The sequence below is a fragment of the Puma concolor genome, chromosome B1, assembly GCF_028749965.1.
Source record: "Puma concolor isolate L17-30 chromosome B1, mPumCon1.1.hap2, whole genome shotgun sequence".
In the NCBI taxonomy this organism is placed as follows: Eukaryota; Metazoa; Chordata; class Mammalia; order Carnivora; family Felidae; genus Puma; species Puma concolor.
Window position 1 is genome coordinate 145,952,038 of NC_141670.1, and position 12,964 is coordinate 145,965,001.

Consider the following 12,964-nt stretch of genomic DNA (forward strand, 5'->3'; position numbering starts at 1 on the left):
TTTTATACTTAATGTGCATTTCTTGTAGATAACGTATAGTAAGGTTGTGTGTTTTGAGCCATTCTGACAATCTCCATTTTTTAGTTGATACATTTGGATCATTGACTTTAGAAGTGAGGATAGAGCTGAGTTAATATCTACCATATTTGTTACTGTTTTCAACTTGTTTCCCTTGTTCTTTGTTTCTATTTTTGTCTTCCACTTTTATTCTGCCTTTTGTGGGTGTAATTGAGCATTTAATATGATTCCATTTTCCTCTCCTTTCTTAACCTGTCAGCTATACTTCTTTTTATTTTAAGTTTGTTTATTGATTTTGAGAGAGAGAAAGAGAGAGAGAGAGAGAACACACATGAGCAGGAGAGGGGCAGAGAGAGAGAGAGAGAGAGAGAGAGAGAGGGAGAAAATCTCAAGCAGGCTCCATGCTGTCAGTGCAGAGACTGATGTGGTGCTCAATCTCACAAACTGAGATCATGACCTGAGCTGAAATCAAGAGTCTGATGCTTAACCAACTGAGCCCCCAGGCACCCCAGTTATACTTCTTTTTGATTTTTTTTTTTTTAGTGATTACCCTACAATTTGCAACATACATTTACAAATAATCCAAATCCACTTTCAGAAAACACTATATCACTTCACAGGTGTATAAGTACCATATAATAATAAAGTAATCCTAATTCCTTTCTCCTGTCTCTTGTATCATTGCTTCCATTCGTCTCACTTATAAATAAGCATACATAAGCATATATATGCTTATATATATATATATAAGCATATATATATATAAGATATTCATAAGTCTATATAATCAAATACATTTTTGCATTATTATTGTGAACAAACTGTTTTCTGTTAGATCAATTAAGAATAAGAGAAATAAAGTTTTTATTTTACCTTCACTTACTCTTTCTTTGGTGCTCTTGTTTTCTTTATGTAGATCAGAGTTTCTGGCCTATATTATTTTCCTTTTCTCTAAAGAATTTATTTTAGGGGCACATGGGTGGCTCAGTCACTTAAGTGTCAGACTTTGGCTCAGGTCATGATCTCATGGTTTGTGAGTTCAAAACCTGTGTCGGACTCTGTGCTGACAGCTCAGAACCTGGAGCCTGCTTTGGAGTCTATGTTTCTCTCTCTTTCTCTGCCCCTTCCCTGCTCGTGCTCTGTCTCTCTCTCTCAAAAATAAATAAACATTAAAAAATGTTAAAAAATAATTTCTTTTAACATTTATTGCAATGCAAGTCCACTGCCAACACACTTCCCCAATTTCTGTTTGTTTGAGAAACTGTTTTTCCTTTACTTTTGAAGGATTATTTTGCAGGATACAGAAATCTAGATTGGCGTGTTTTTTTTTTTCTCTTGAGATTAAATATTTCACTCCACTCTTCTTGCTTACATGTTTTTTTTTAATGCTTATTTTTGAGAGAGCATGCACGAGTGGGGGAGGGGCAGAGAGGGATGGGGACAAAGGTTTTGAAGCAGGATCTGTGCTGCCAGCAGAGAGCTTGATGTGGGGCTTGAACTCATGAACCGTGAGATCATGACCTGAGCTGAAGTCAGACACTTAACTGACTGAGCCACCCAGGAGCCCGCTTGCATGGTTTCTGAGGAGAAGTTGGATGCAGTTCTTATTTTGTTTCTGTATAAGATGTTTTTGTCCTCTGACTTCTTTCAGGATTTTTTCCTTCATCTTTGATTTTTCTATGTTTTGAAAATGATAGACCTATGGGTAGGTTTTTTGTTTGTTTGTTTGTCTTTTTCCCATGGCATTTATCCTGCTTGGTGTTCTCTGAGCATCCTGAATCTGTGATTTAGTATCTGACATTAATTTTGAGGACATTGTCAATCATAATTTTTTCAAGTACTTCTTTTGTTTCTTTTTTTCTTCTCCTCCTTCTCATATTCCCATTACATCTATGTTATACCTTTTATAGTTGTCCTGTAGTCTTTGGATATTCTTTTTTTTTTTTTTGTCTCTGTTCTCTTCTTTTTGGTTTTTGACCATTCTGTTGACATATCTTCTAGCTCAGAGATTCTTTCCTCAGCTGTGTCTAGTCTACCAATAAACCCACCAAAGACATTCTTCATTTTGTTACTGTTTTTTATCTGCAGCATTTCTTTTAGGTTCTTTCTTGGGATTTTCATCTCTCTGCTTCCATGGCCCATCTGTTACTGCATACTGTCTACTTTACCTTTAGCATATTAGTCATAGTTGCTTCAAATTCTTGCATCCCTGCCATGTGTGGTTTCAATGCTTGTTCTGTCTCTTCACATTGTTTTTTTGCCTTTTTGTATGTCTTGTACTATTTTCTTGATAGCTGGAAATGATATACTGGGTAAAAGGAACTGTTGTAAATAGGTTTTAGGAATGTGGAGGTGAGGGGGGAAGGGAAGAGTTTTGTAGTCCTGTAAAAGGACCTATAGGTCTCAGTCTTTTAATGTTCTTATACTTCTGGATGGTGAACTTTGCAAGTGTTTCTCAGTTTTTTCTCCCTTCCTTAGGTGGGACAGGATAGCTAGAGTAGTATGAAGTTGAGTATTCCCTTCCTCAGGCCATTTAGGCTCTGAAAATACCACAGCTGCTTAGACTCTGCTTAACCAGTTTTTGCTGAGGGAAGGCCTTGTTTTTTTAATATTTAAAAAATGTTTGTTTGTTTGTTTGTTTAGAGAAAGACAGAGAACTGGGTAGGGGCAGAGAGAGAGAATCCCAAGCAGCCTCTGCACTGTCAGTGCAGAGCCTGACAAGGGGCTTAACCTCATGAACCATGAGACCATGACCTGAGCCAAAACCAAGAGTCAGATACTTAACCAACTGAGCTACCCAGGCACCCCCAGGGCAGGCTTTGTTAAGAAGCACAGAGCTCTGGGGCGCCTGGGTGTCTCAGTTGGTTAAGTGTCTGACTTTGGCTCAGGTCATGATCTTGGGATTCATGAATTCCAGTCTTGCGTTGGGCTCTGTGGTGACAGCTCAGAACCTGGAGCCTGCTTCAGATTCTGTGTCTCCCTCTCTCTCTCTCTGCCCCTCCCCCACTTGCATTCTCTCTCTCTCTCTCTCTCTCTCTCTCTCTCTTTCTCTCTCAAAAATAAATAAACATTTTAAAAAATTTTTAAAAAGAAGAACAGAGCTCTGGCATATTTCAGAATGGTTCCTTTCTCCTCTGCCTGTGGAAGGAGAAGGAGACTTTTCTCCAAAATTTACTCTGGGAATCTGGCTGAGCTCCTGGAGATAAATCTTACAATATGGTGGGGGCCCCTCTGTGACTGGGTTCCTCTGGGGTTTTTAACTTTCAGATTTGTCCATAGTGAGCCTCCAGTAATTTGCCAATTACAGTTCAGGTTTTCCTGCCTTGGCACTGGTTCCTGCAAAGATTTCCACCTGTAAATCTGCTCCAGTAAAAGGACTCCATATATTTTCCTGCCTATCTCTCCAATCTTGGGGGCAGTGGCTTGCCTATATCCTCTCTTCTCTTATGGATCTAACAAGAGTTGTTGATTTTTGTGTATTCTGCTTTTTAAAAAATGTTTATTTATTTTGGAGAGAGAGAGCAGGAGTGGGGGTGGGGTGCAGAGAGAGAGGGAGACAAAGAATCCCAAGCAGTCTCCAAGATCTAAGCTGCCAGCACAGAGCCCAACTTGCGGCTCGAACCCACGAACTGTGAGATCATGACCTGAGCTGAAGCCAGACTCTTTACTGACTGAACCACCCAGGTGCCCATAGTGTATTCTGCTTTTTACTTGTTAGGATGAAGTAGAAACTTCCAAGCTCTTTACACACAGAATCAGAAACCAGAAACCAGAAGTCTCCATACCTTTTTAGATTTAATTTTACCAGAAGTCTGTGTGTGTGAGTGTGTGTGTGTGTGTGTGTGTGTGTGTGTGTGTGTGTGTTTGTGTATGCTTATAATAAAAACCTTTTGCTTGTTAAAGGGCAAACAAGGAGCCCTTAGACTGAGGTGGCTGGAATGCCTTGGCTGCCCACTAGACCAAACTGAACGAAACCTAAGCCAGAGTCAATTTCTGTAAATGCCTGAAAGTTAAGATACTGTAACTTAAAAACAACCACTCACAAACAGCAAAGTAGGCTTTCCTAAATAAAGCAACCACTTACAAGATAACCAACCAAATAATTTCCTCACTCTGCTTCTGCATCTGCTCTATACAAGCCTTTCCCTTAGCTTCTTCTGTGAGAATGCTCCTAACCTCTTTCAGTTTGATGATGCCCTGTGCAAATTGATTTTTGCTCAAAAATTCTTACATAAATGTTAATGTGCTTCAGTTTATCTTTTAACACACTGATGCATATTTTATTTTAACACATGAATATGCTATAAAAAATTTTTTTTTATGTTTACCATTTGAGAGAGAGAGAGAGAGAGCGCGCAAGCAAGGGAGGGGCAGAGAGAGGGAGACACAGAATCAGAAGCAGGTTCCAGGCTCTTGAGCTGCCAGCACAGAGCCTGCCGTGGGGCTCGAACTCACAGACCACGAGATTGTGATCTGAAGTCGGCTGCTTAACCGACTGAGCCACCCAGGTGCCCCGAATATATTGTAAAATTTGAATGATTTTCCCTGCCACCTTTGTATGCCGGCGATTTAGTTGTAAACAACTGTATCTACCAGAAGCACTTTATTCATATACAAGAATATGGATGTATATGGAGCAGTGTGTGTGCACGTCAAATGGCAGCATACTCTACTCACTGACCTGATGTTGCTTTTTTCACTTAATGTATCTTAGTGATTATTGCATATCGGTAGACATAAAACTGCCCTTTAAAAAAAAATTGCTGCAATTTATTTCCTTGTATGGATTTACCTTAATTCACTTAACCAGTGATATATTTGGAAAGTTCTTTGTGATACAATCTGGAATCTTTTAATAGGTGAGTTTAGCCCATTTATAGTTATGATGTAACAGGTAAGTGTGATCTTAGTTGTCATTTTTTTCCCCCTTAAGAGTCAGTATGGCTTAGTGGTTAAGAATAAGAAATCTAAATATTTTTCATTCAAATCAGCTACATGTCTGGGTGTGCTTACATAGCAGACGTTCTGGACATGAAGGAGGAACTAAGCAAACATGAAATGTTGTCAGGAAAAGACAGGCCACAGTGACTGGGTTTTGTAGGTACTCATGCTTCCTTTTGAATCCTGTGTCTAGCAGTTATTGCTGTGTGACCTTGGACGAGTTACTTAAAATCTGTGTGCTTTAGTTTCCTTGTCTGTAAATCAGACTAATAATAATGGTACCTGTTTCATAGGGTTTTTGTACTTAGAATAGTGTTTTGAACATAGTAAACAGTATGTATTAGTTATTATTATTTGTAATATCATGCTGTTTTAGTACACCTTTAAAATATTTTTCTATATAATTTCTAAATTATTTTTAAAATATTGAATGTGTTTCCTTTGATAATTTGGAAAGGTTTTATTTTTTACTATTTGTTACCTTTATAACTATAGCATTATATAATATACTTAATCCTTTGTAAAGTAATTATTATGTTTCTATTTCCTTTTCTCTCCCACTCTCTCATCTGATTTTCTAAGTTTATTTATTTATTTTGAGAAAGAGAGAGAGCGAGCAAGTTGGGGAGGGGCATGGAGAGAGCAAGAGAGAGAAGAGAGAGAGAGAGAGAGAGAGAGAGAATCCCAAGCAGGCTCTACACTTCAGCTCAGAGCCCAACACAGGGCTTGAACCTATGACCCTTGAGATCGTGACCTGAGCTGAAATCAAGAGTCAGACAATTAACCAACTGAGCCACCCAGGCGCCCCACTCATCTGATTTTCAAAGACATCTTATTTATCTTATTGTTTACCATTAAACCTGTAAATATAATTAGGCCTTGTAATTTAAAGTTTCATGTTAAAAATATAATTTTGACCCGTCGACAAGGAAATCAACATACGTACACTCTTGTTTGCATCTTTTCTTCTTTCTTCTAAATTTGTTAGAAATATTGTTTGTGCCTTGTTAAATTTTAAATATTCACCTTCTGTTTTGTGATTGTGATGTGCACATTTTTATTACGACTTAGTCCCACACTAATGAATTCACCATTCTCAATATTTTTCACTGTTGTCTTTTACTTAAACGACAGTTTTGTTGGATGTAAAGTTCCTGGATCACTCTTTCCTTGAGGGTTTTTAGGGCTATATTCTAGTGGTTTCTTTCCCTTTAATGGTGGCAACATTTTCTGGTGAATGTTTATCTGTTTTCTTCTTTCTTCCTCTTTTCTTAGAGCATCTTTGAATAGATCCTGGATTGGTTTCTTTTTGATTGTTTCTTATCTTGTAACAAAGTGAGCCCTTCCTCGACTAGCTATCTGTAGAAGGTTCATTTAGGGGAAAGGCTATGCTCTTGTTTCAGGCTAGCAGGAATTTACCATGATTCACAATGATGTTCCTTACAATGCAAGCCTGATCTGTGGGATTGACTTCTGTTATCCTTGGCATTTGCTGATTTGTTCATAATGAGTTGTTTTGCCTTCCATTTGGCCTCACCAAGAGATTGCTTCCAGCGAATGAGTTTCTGTGTAATTATTCAGGCCTCCCTTCCCTGGTATTTCTCGGTGCCATTCAGTTCTAGGGTTGCTTTCACAGACAGCCTATGAATCTTGTTCCTATTATAGCAAAGAAGGAGTTTTTTGTTTTTGTTTTCTCCTTTTTCAGGGTATGTCACCAATTTTGGATTACTTGGCTCTACCAGCTTTTTAGCCACAGGTGATCTCTTGGTATCTTCCTAAACTTCTGTTTCACCTTGACTAGATTTGGCAGTCCCACCTCATTCGTAGTGGGTAGGGGTCTAGATCCTGCTTAGTTCCATCAAAGGTGGAGCTACATTTTTTCTCATTGGCTTTATTGTATTATCTGAGAGGAGAATGGGGCAGTATGGTCTTTTGACTATAATTTAAAAACCAGAACATACTTTTAACAATTTATACTGTTTATGAATTTTATTTGTTTTTCTTATCCTAAGACTTTAGATTGTGACTAATTGCTACATAATTTGATCTTGGAAAAATGATTTTGCATTTTTTTTTTTTTTTACAACAGCAACTGAGGCATGAAAATCTGGTCAATCTGTTGGAAGTGTGTAAGAAAAAAAAACGATGGTACCTAGTCTTTGAATTTGTTGACCATACAATTCTTGATGACTTGGAGCTCTTTCCAAATGGTCTAGACTACCAACTGGTTCAGAAGTATTTATTTCAGATTATTAATGGAATTGGATTTTGTCACAGTCACAATGTAAGTATTTAGGTTAAATAATGATTTTGCCAATGATTAACTCACCAGATACCATCACTTAATTAATGAGACACTTGCCTAACCTAAAGTTTGGACCAGTAAAGTCATTGAAATAAACTGTGTTACTTTGATACTGCTAATTTTCATGATTCATAATAACATGTATTCTTTCTTCCAACATTTTATTATGAAAATTTTAGGCTATACCGAAAAGTTGAAGGAGTGTACATGAATACCCATATAACCACCATGTGGACTCTATACTTGTTAACATTTTGCTGTATTTGCTTTATGACATATTTATTCATCTAGTCATCCATTTATCTACCCATTACTCTGTCTTATTTATTTATGCATTTGAAAGTAAGTTACAGACATCAGTACATTTCAACTTTAAATACTTCAGCTATGCATATTAAACTAGAGTTTAAAATTTGTTTGCTGTGATTTTTTGCTTTTTTGTTTTTTTAAGGTAGCATTTGCTGAGTGAAATGCACAAATTTTAAGTTCACATTCTCTTGCCTAGTTGTGATGTATGAAAATCCCTGCTCTTACCCTATTGTCTATCACAATCATTTTATATCCTTTGAATATCATATAAAAGCACCTCTAGGTGAAATGACATTTATAAAATGAATAACTCAGCACATTGATTCTACCAGTTTTACAAAATATTTTTAAATGACTTTTTTTTGGTATGATTATACAAGTAACAAATGCTAATAGAGTGGGGCTGGCCCTGTGACCTCACCGTTGATGTCTAGGATGTAACAGAAGTTGGTAGCCTTGCAAAATGCTCAGCAATGGCAGATTGAGGCTGGTCATCTGGAAGAGCTTAATATGAATATATTTTTTAAAATTTCAAAATGAAGCTTACTTGTATTAGAGAATAAGCCTGATGATTTGTTTTGCCTAGCTGTAGAGTTTTTAGTATTTCTCCCACTGTCCTGTTTTCTCCTTCCATAGTCTCTCCTTTAGAAATCTTAACAACTGACCTTATTTTACTCTTTTTACATTTCTGATTGCCTGATGAATGCCTCCACTTGGGTGCTCAACAATCCACTTAAAAGCCCACATGGCTAAAACTAAACTACTTACTATTCCATCAGAACAAACTTTTTCTAGACGTTTTCTTTTTTTGATGGAACCACCATTATTTTAGATTCCCAGGTTTAAGTAAAATATCTGAGATTACTTCCTAAGTTCTGTTCATTCTTGACTGAAGATATTTCTAACTTGTACCTCTTTCCATTCTATTCCTCTGAATACCAGCCTTGTTTGGGCCCTTATCCTCTCGTAGTTGTCCCAATGCTCTTCTCCTGGCCTTTAGTCCTTCTTCTGATTTAGTTTGTTTATGGGCCAACATCTATAAATACCATATTGGTTATGTCACTTCTGTGGATTCCCATGGCCTTGACACCAACTCAGACTTCCCAAGCTGGAGGTTGAGGCAGCCTTCCACCCTAGTATATAACCTCTACTCTAGGAAAAACACTTCCCCAGAGTTTCCTGATCTATTTTTGTCTTTGCTTTTTTGCTCTTCTTGTTACCTTCACTTGGATTGTCCTTCCATTTCTACATTTATCGAGGTCACACATAGTATTAGAGACCTGTCTTTCATAAAATTTTTCCGTGACCAGTCTAGTCTTCAATGATAGTCTTACTTTCTTAGTCTTGAGAGTAGTCATTAACAGAACAATTGATTTGGTATTTAGTAATATATATTTCATCCAATATCTTTGATTAAGTGAAATTTCAAGCATAAATGTTCTTTCTTGCTCAGCTACGTCCCAGTTTCTTTAAAGCCAGGAACAATTTTATATGCTTTTATCTGTATTTGTTATAGGGACAAAAATAGTACCCTGCACATGTCAGGTGCTCAAAAAATAATATACTTAACTTGATGTGCCAATATATGTCATACTTCACTTTTTGTCTTAGATCATACACAGAGATATAAAGCCAGAGAATATATTAGTCTCCCAATCTGGCGTTGTCAAGTTATGTGATTTTGGATTTGCGCGGACATTGGCAGCCCCTGGGGAAGTTTATACTGATTATGTGGCCACCCGATGGTATAGAGCTCCAGAACTATTGGTCGGCGATGTCAAGTATGGCAAGTAAGACATCAGCAAAGGGGGTGGAGGGCAGAGAGGGCATATTTAACACATTTTTTCTTGATAAAATGGAATATGTTTCTAATATAATGAAAGATCACTCTAACACTGAAAGGTAAGTTTTACATTTAAGGGAAATTTATTTATTTAAAAAATTAAATCCAAGTTGGTTAACATACAGTGTAATAATGATTTCAGGCATAGAATTTAGTGATTCATCACTCCCATGTAACATCCAGTGCTCATGCCAACAAGTGCCCTCCTTAATGCCCATCACCCATTTACCCAATCCCCCACCCAGCACCCCTCAGTTTGTTCTCTGTGTTTAAGAGTCTCTTACAGTTTGCCTCCCTCTGTTTTTATGTTATTTTTCCTTCCCTTCCCCTATGTTCATCTGTTGTGTTTCTTAAATTTACATTTAGGGAAATTTATGACTTGTTCTTTTTGGTGCTTCCCCTTTAAATGTTTTGTGTGTGTTTGTGTGTGTGTGTGTGTGTGTGCGCGCGCGCGCTTGTGTGCTTGCAATAAATTGGGGTGAGCATACTTATTTTAAAGGGAGAGAAATCAAGATGAGCAAGTGGGTTTTTTGGTGTGTGTGGTCTGTTCTCTACAGTGGGTTGGAAATAGATGTATTTATTACTTGTAAAGAAAGACAACATTGATTGTGTAAGTCTGACACTTGGAATGAGGCAAGGTGGAGTTGACAAGGATGAGGGGAGAAACATAATTGAGTGGAACGTTTTTAAAATATAAATTATCTGCATAAATGAGTTCTTCAAAGAAGAAGGGATGGTAACTCACTGCTTTTGGTAGAAATCTTTCTCAAATGTTTTCTAGGGGTGCCTGGGTGGCTCCGTCAGTTAGGCCTCCCCACTGTATTTCAGCTCAGGTCATGATTTCACAGTTCATCAGATCCAGCCCTGTGTCCAGCTCCATAGTGAGAGTGTGGAGCCTGCTTGGGATTCTCTCTCCCTCTCTCTCTGCCCATTCCTCTCTCCCACTCACATGTTCATGCACACACACACTCTCTCTCTCTCTCAAAATAAATAAATAAATATTAAAAAATGTTTTCTACACTTTCTGTGTTTTCAGTGCACACATCATTTAATATTTTCTTGATTACTCTGAGTTCTCATTTTGTTATACTGTAACTTTTCTATAATTTTATTTTTATTTTATTAGAAAATTTTTTTAATGTTTATATTTTGAGAGACAGAGCACGAGCAGGGGAGGGACAAGAGGGGAGTCACCGATTTCAAAGCAGGCTCCAGGCTCTGAGCTGTCAGCCCAGAGCCTAAAGTGGGGCTCGAACTCATGAACTGTGAGATCATGACCTGAGCCAAATTGGATGCTTAATCAACTGAGCCACCCAGGTACCCCTTTATACCATTTTATAATTCAGCTATGACCTTAAACAATTTCAAGGTAGTTGTCCCTATGTGAATGATACCAGCATATTCTGCTTTAAGTTCTTGGGTCTGATTTTTAAGATAATGTTTCTATTTTTCCCGTTAGCTCCCAGTTCCCCTTGTTACTGTATGTGTCCCAAACAACCTTCTCCGGTGCTGTTTTCAGTGTATGGTGGGATAGATTGATCAACCTGGTTAGAATAATGTATAAACAAAGAATGAATAGGCTTTGAATGAAAGCCCAAAAAACTTATTTCCAGAATAAAGTACACATAATAACGGTTTTGAGAAGCCTTTTCCTTCTTGTCACGTGATTGAGGTTTCTGGAAATCTGACTTAGGTAAAATTGGGAATTAGTACTTGAAGTTTATAGGGAAATGTATTTTTATGAGTAATTTAACGCTTGCTACTAATATTCTCAATACCAAGAATACCAAATAGTAATATGCAGAACAGATTCAGTCACATAAACATAGTAGGATGCCAGATTTTATACCACATTGCTTTTATTTCAGGGCTGTTGATGTATGGGCCATTGGCTGTCTGGTAACTGAAATGCTCATGGGAGAACCCCTTTTTCCTGGAGATTCTGATATTGATCAGCTATATCATATTATGACGTGTTTAGGTAAGATTATACATCTGCATTTTAAATTTTAGAGGTTTTTCTCCTATGTTTTTGTTTGTATTGATTTTACTACTTGTTAGTATATTAAAGATGGTATGTATTTTAAGTGGAGGTAGGAAGCAAATAGGAAAATCTCATCTATTTATATTAATTCATTCTCAGTCTGGCTTTGGTTTGTCTGGCAAATGGTCTTATTCATGCTCTCATCCGCCCTCCTGCCCCACTCCCCACAAAGAAAAGAGCAAAGGCTGTACATTTTCTCTGCACTTATGCATTCAATAAATCACATGTAGAGGATGCAAATGGTTTTTTCTGGGGGGCTGGGTTAGCAAGTGTTTGGTGGAATCCAACTGTTACCCTTATCCTCATCTTCAAATTGAGAGACCGAGACTTCTTAGGTAGTTTAATCTTGTTGCAGATATGACTTTTGTTGTTAGTGTTTTGGACAGAATTTTAAAGCTAGAATATCAAAGTCTTACATTTGTTGAAATACGGACTTCATATTGGGAGATGGATCTTGGAAAATGGAAATAATGGGAAAATACTTGGGGGGGGGCATGTAACTGTTGGATTTTAAGTTTCCAGGGTAGAAATTCAATAAACAATACAGTAGTTTCTTACAGCAGAATTTTCACATGTATTTTATACTAGATTAGGTACTAAAGTTGAAGAAAAAGATAAAAGTGCTCAAATCAGACTTTAAACACAGGTACAAAATCAGTAGATTTTTAAATTTTTGAAAAAAATTTTAATTTTTTAAAATTTAAATTTTAATAATTAAAACAATTTATTTTCATTTTCAAACTAAATTCTTAAAGGGTGGAACTTATTTATCTAGATTCTGATCATATGACTAGTAATATTTTCATTGTTTTGGTCAGCACTTTATGCTTTGTTGTTAGAAATGAAGTGTTGGTACTTATATCTAAAAAATTAGAAAATGTTCTTTACCTATCCTTTTCCTATGCACCCTCATGACTTCAGTTCTATATATAGTGGCTTGTGAATTTTCTAAATGAGTAGGTTGAGATAAGAATGTTAATTTTCTTGAGTTGACTTACATCAAAACCACTATTGAAGACTGCCAGGTACCATCACCATCAGAACACTGTTTTTGGGTGATTTTGCATGCTGAGACAGCCCTAACTCCAAGTCCATAAGCTGTGTTCTACTCTTTTGTCCATGCCACATCACCTGTCTCTTTGCTATTTCTATCATGAGGTATAATGACAGAGATGTGTGCTGTTCTCACTTCCAGGTAATCTAATTCCAAGACATCAGGAACTGTTTTATAAAAATCCTGTGTTTGCTGGAGTAAGGTTGCCTGAAATCAAGGAAACAGAACCTCTTGAAAGACGCTATCCCAAGCTCTCTGAAGTTGTGATAGATTTAGCAAAGGTAATCATATGTTTTACTTTCTTACAGTGAATTTATATTATGGAGACATGGTTTTCTCTTTTTCTTGTCTAGTTGATCTTTTAGGTCAACGATTTCCTCTCTTGATTTTATTTTGTTATTATTTTTAAAAAATTTTTAACGTTTTATTTATTTTTGAGACAGAGCATGA

General features: G+C 36.9%; 1 protein-coding gene across 2 annotated transcripts in view; it reads left to right on the forward strand.

Annotated features, from left to right (window-relative positions):
* The window catches only part of CDKL2 (cyclin dependent kinase like 2), a 51,850-nt gene that overhangs the window by 12,023 nt on the left and 26,863 nt on the right, over window positions 1-12,964 (forward strand). For both annotated transcript variants that reach the window (XM_025921672.2, XM_086704836.1), the window contains exons 3-6: window positions 7,049-7,243; window positions 9,185-9,363; window positions 11,285-11,397; window positions 12,656-12,795. In XM_025921672.2, the coding sequence (XP_025777457.1) occupies window positions 7,049-7,243; window positions 9,185-9,363; window positions 11,285-11,397; window positions 12,656-12,795 (627 nt within the window). The remainder of the gene's footprint in view (window positions 1-7,048; window positions 7,244-9,184; window positions 9,364-11,284; window positions 11,398-12,655; window positions 12,796-12,964) is intronic.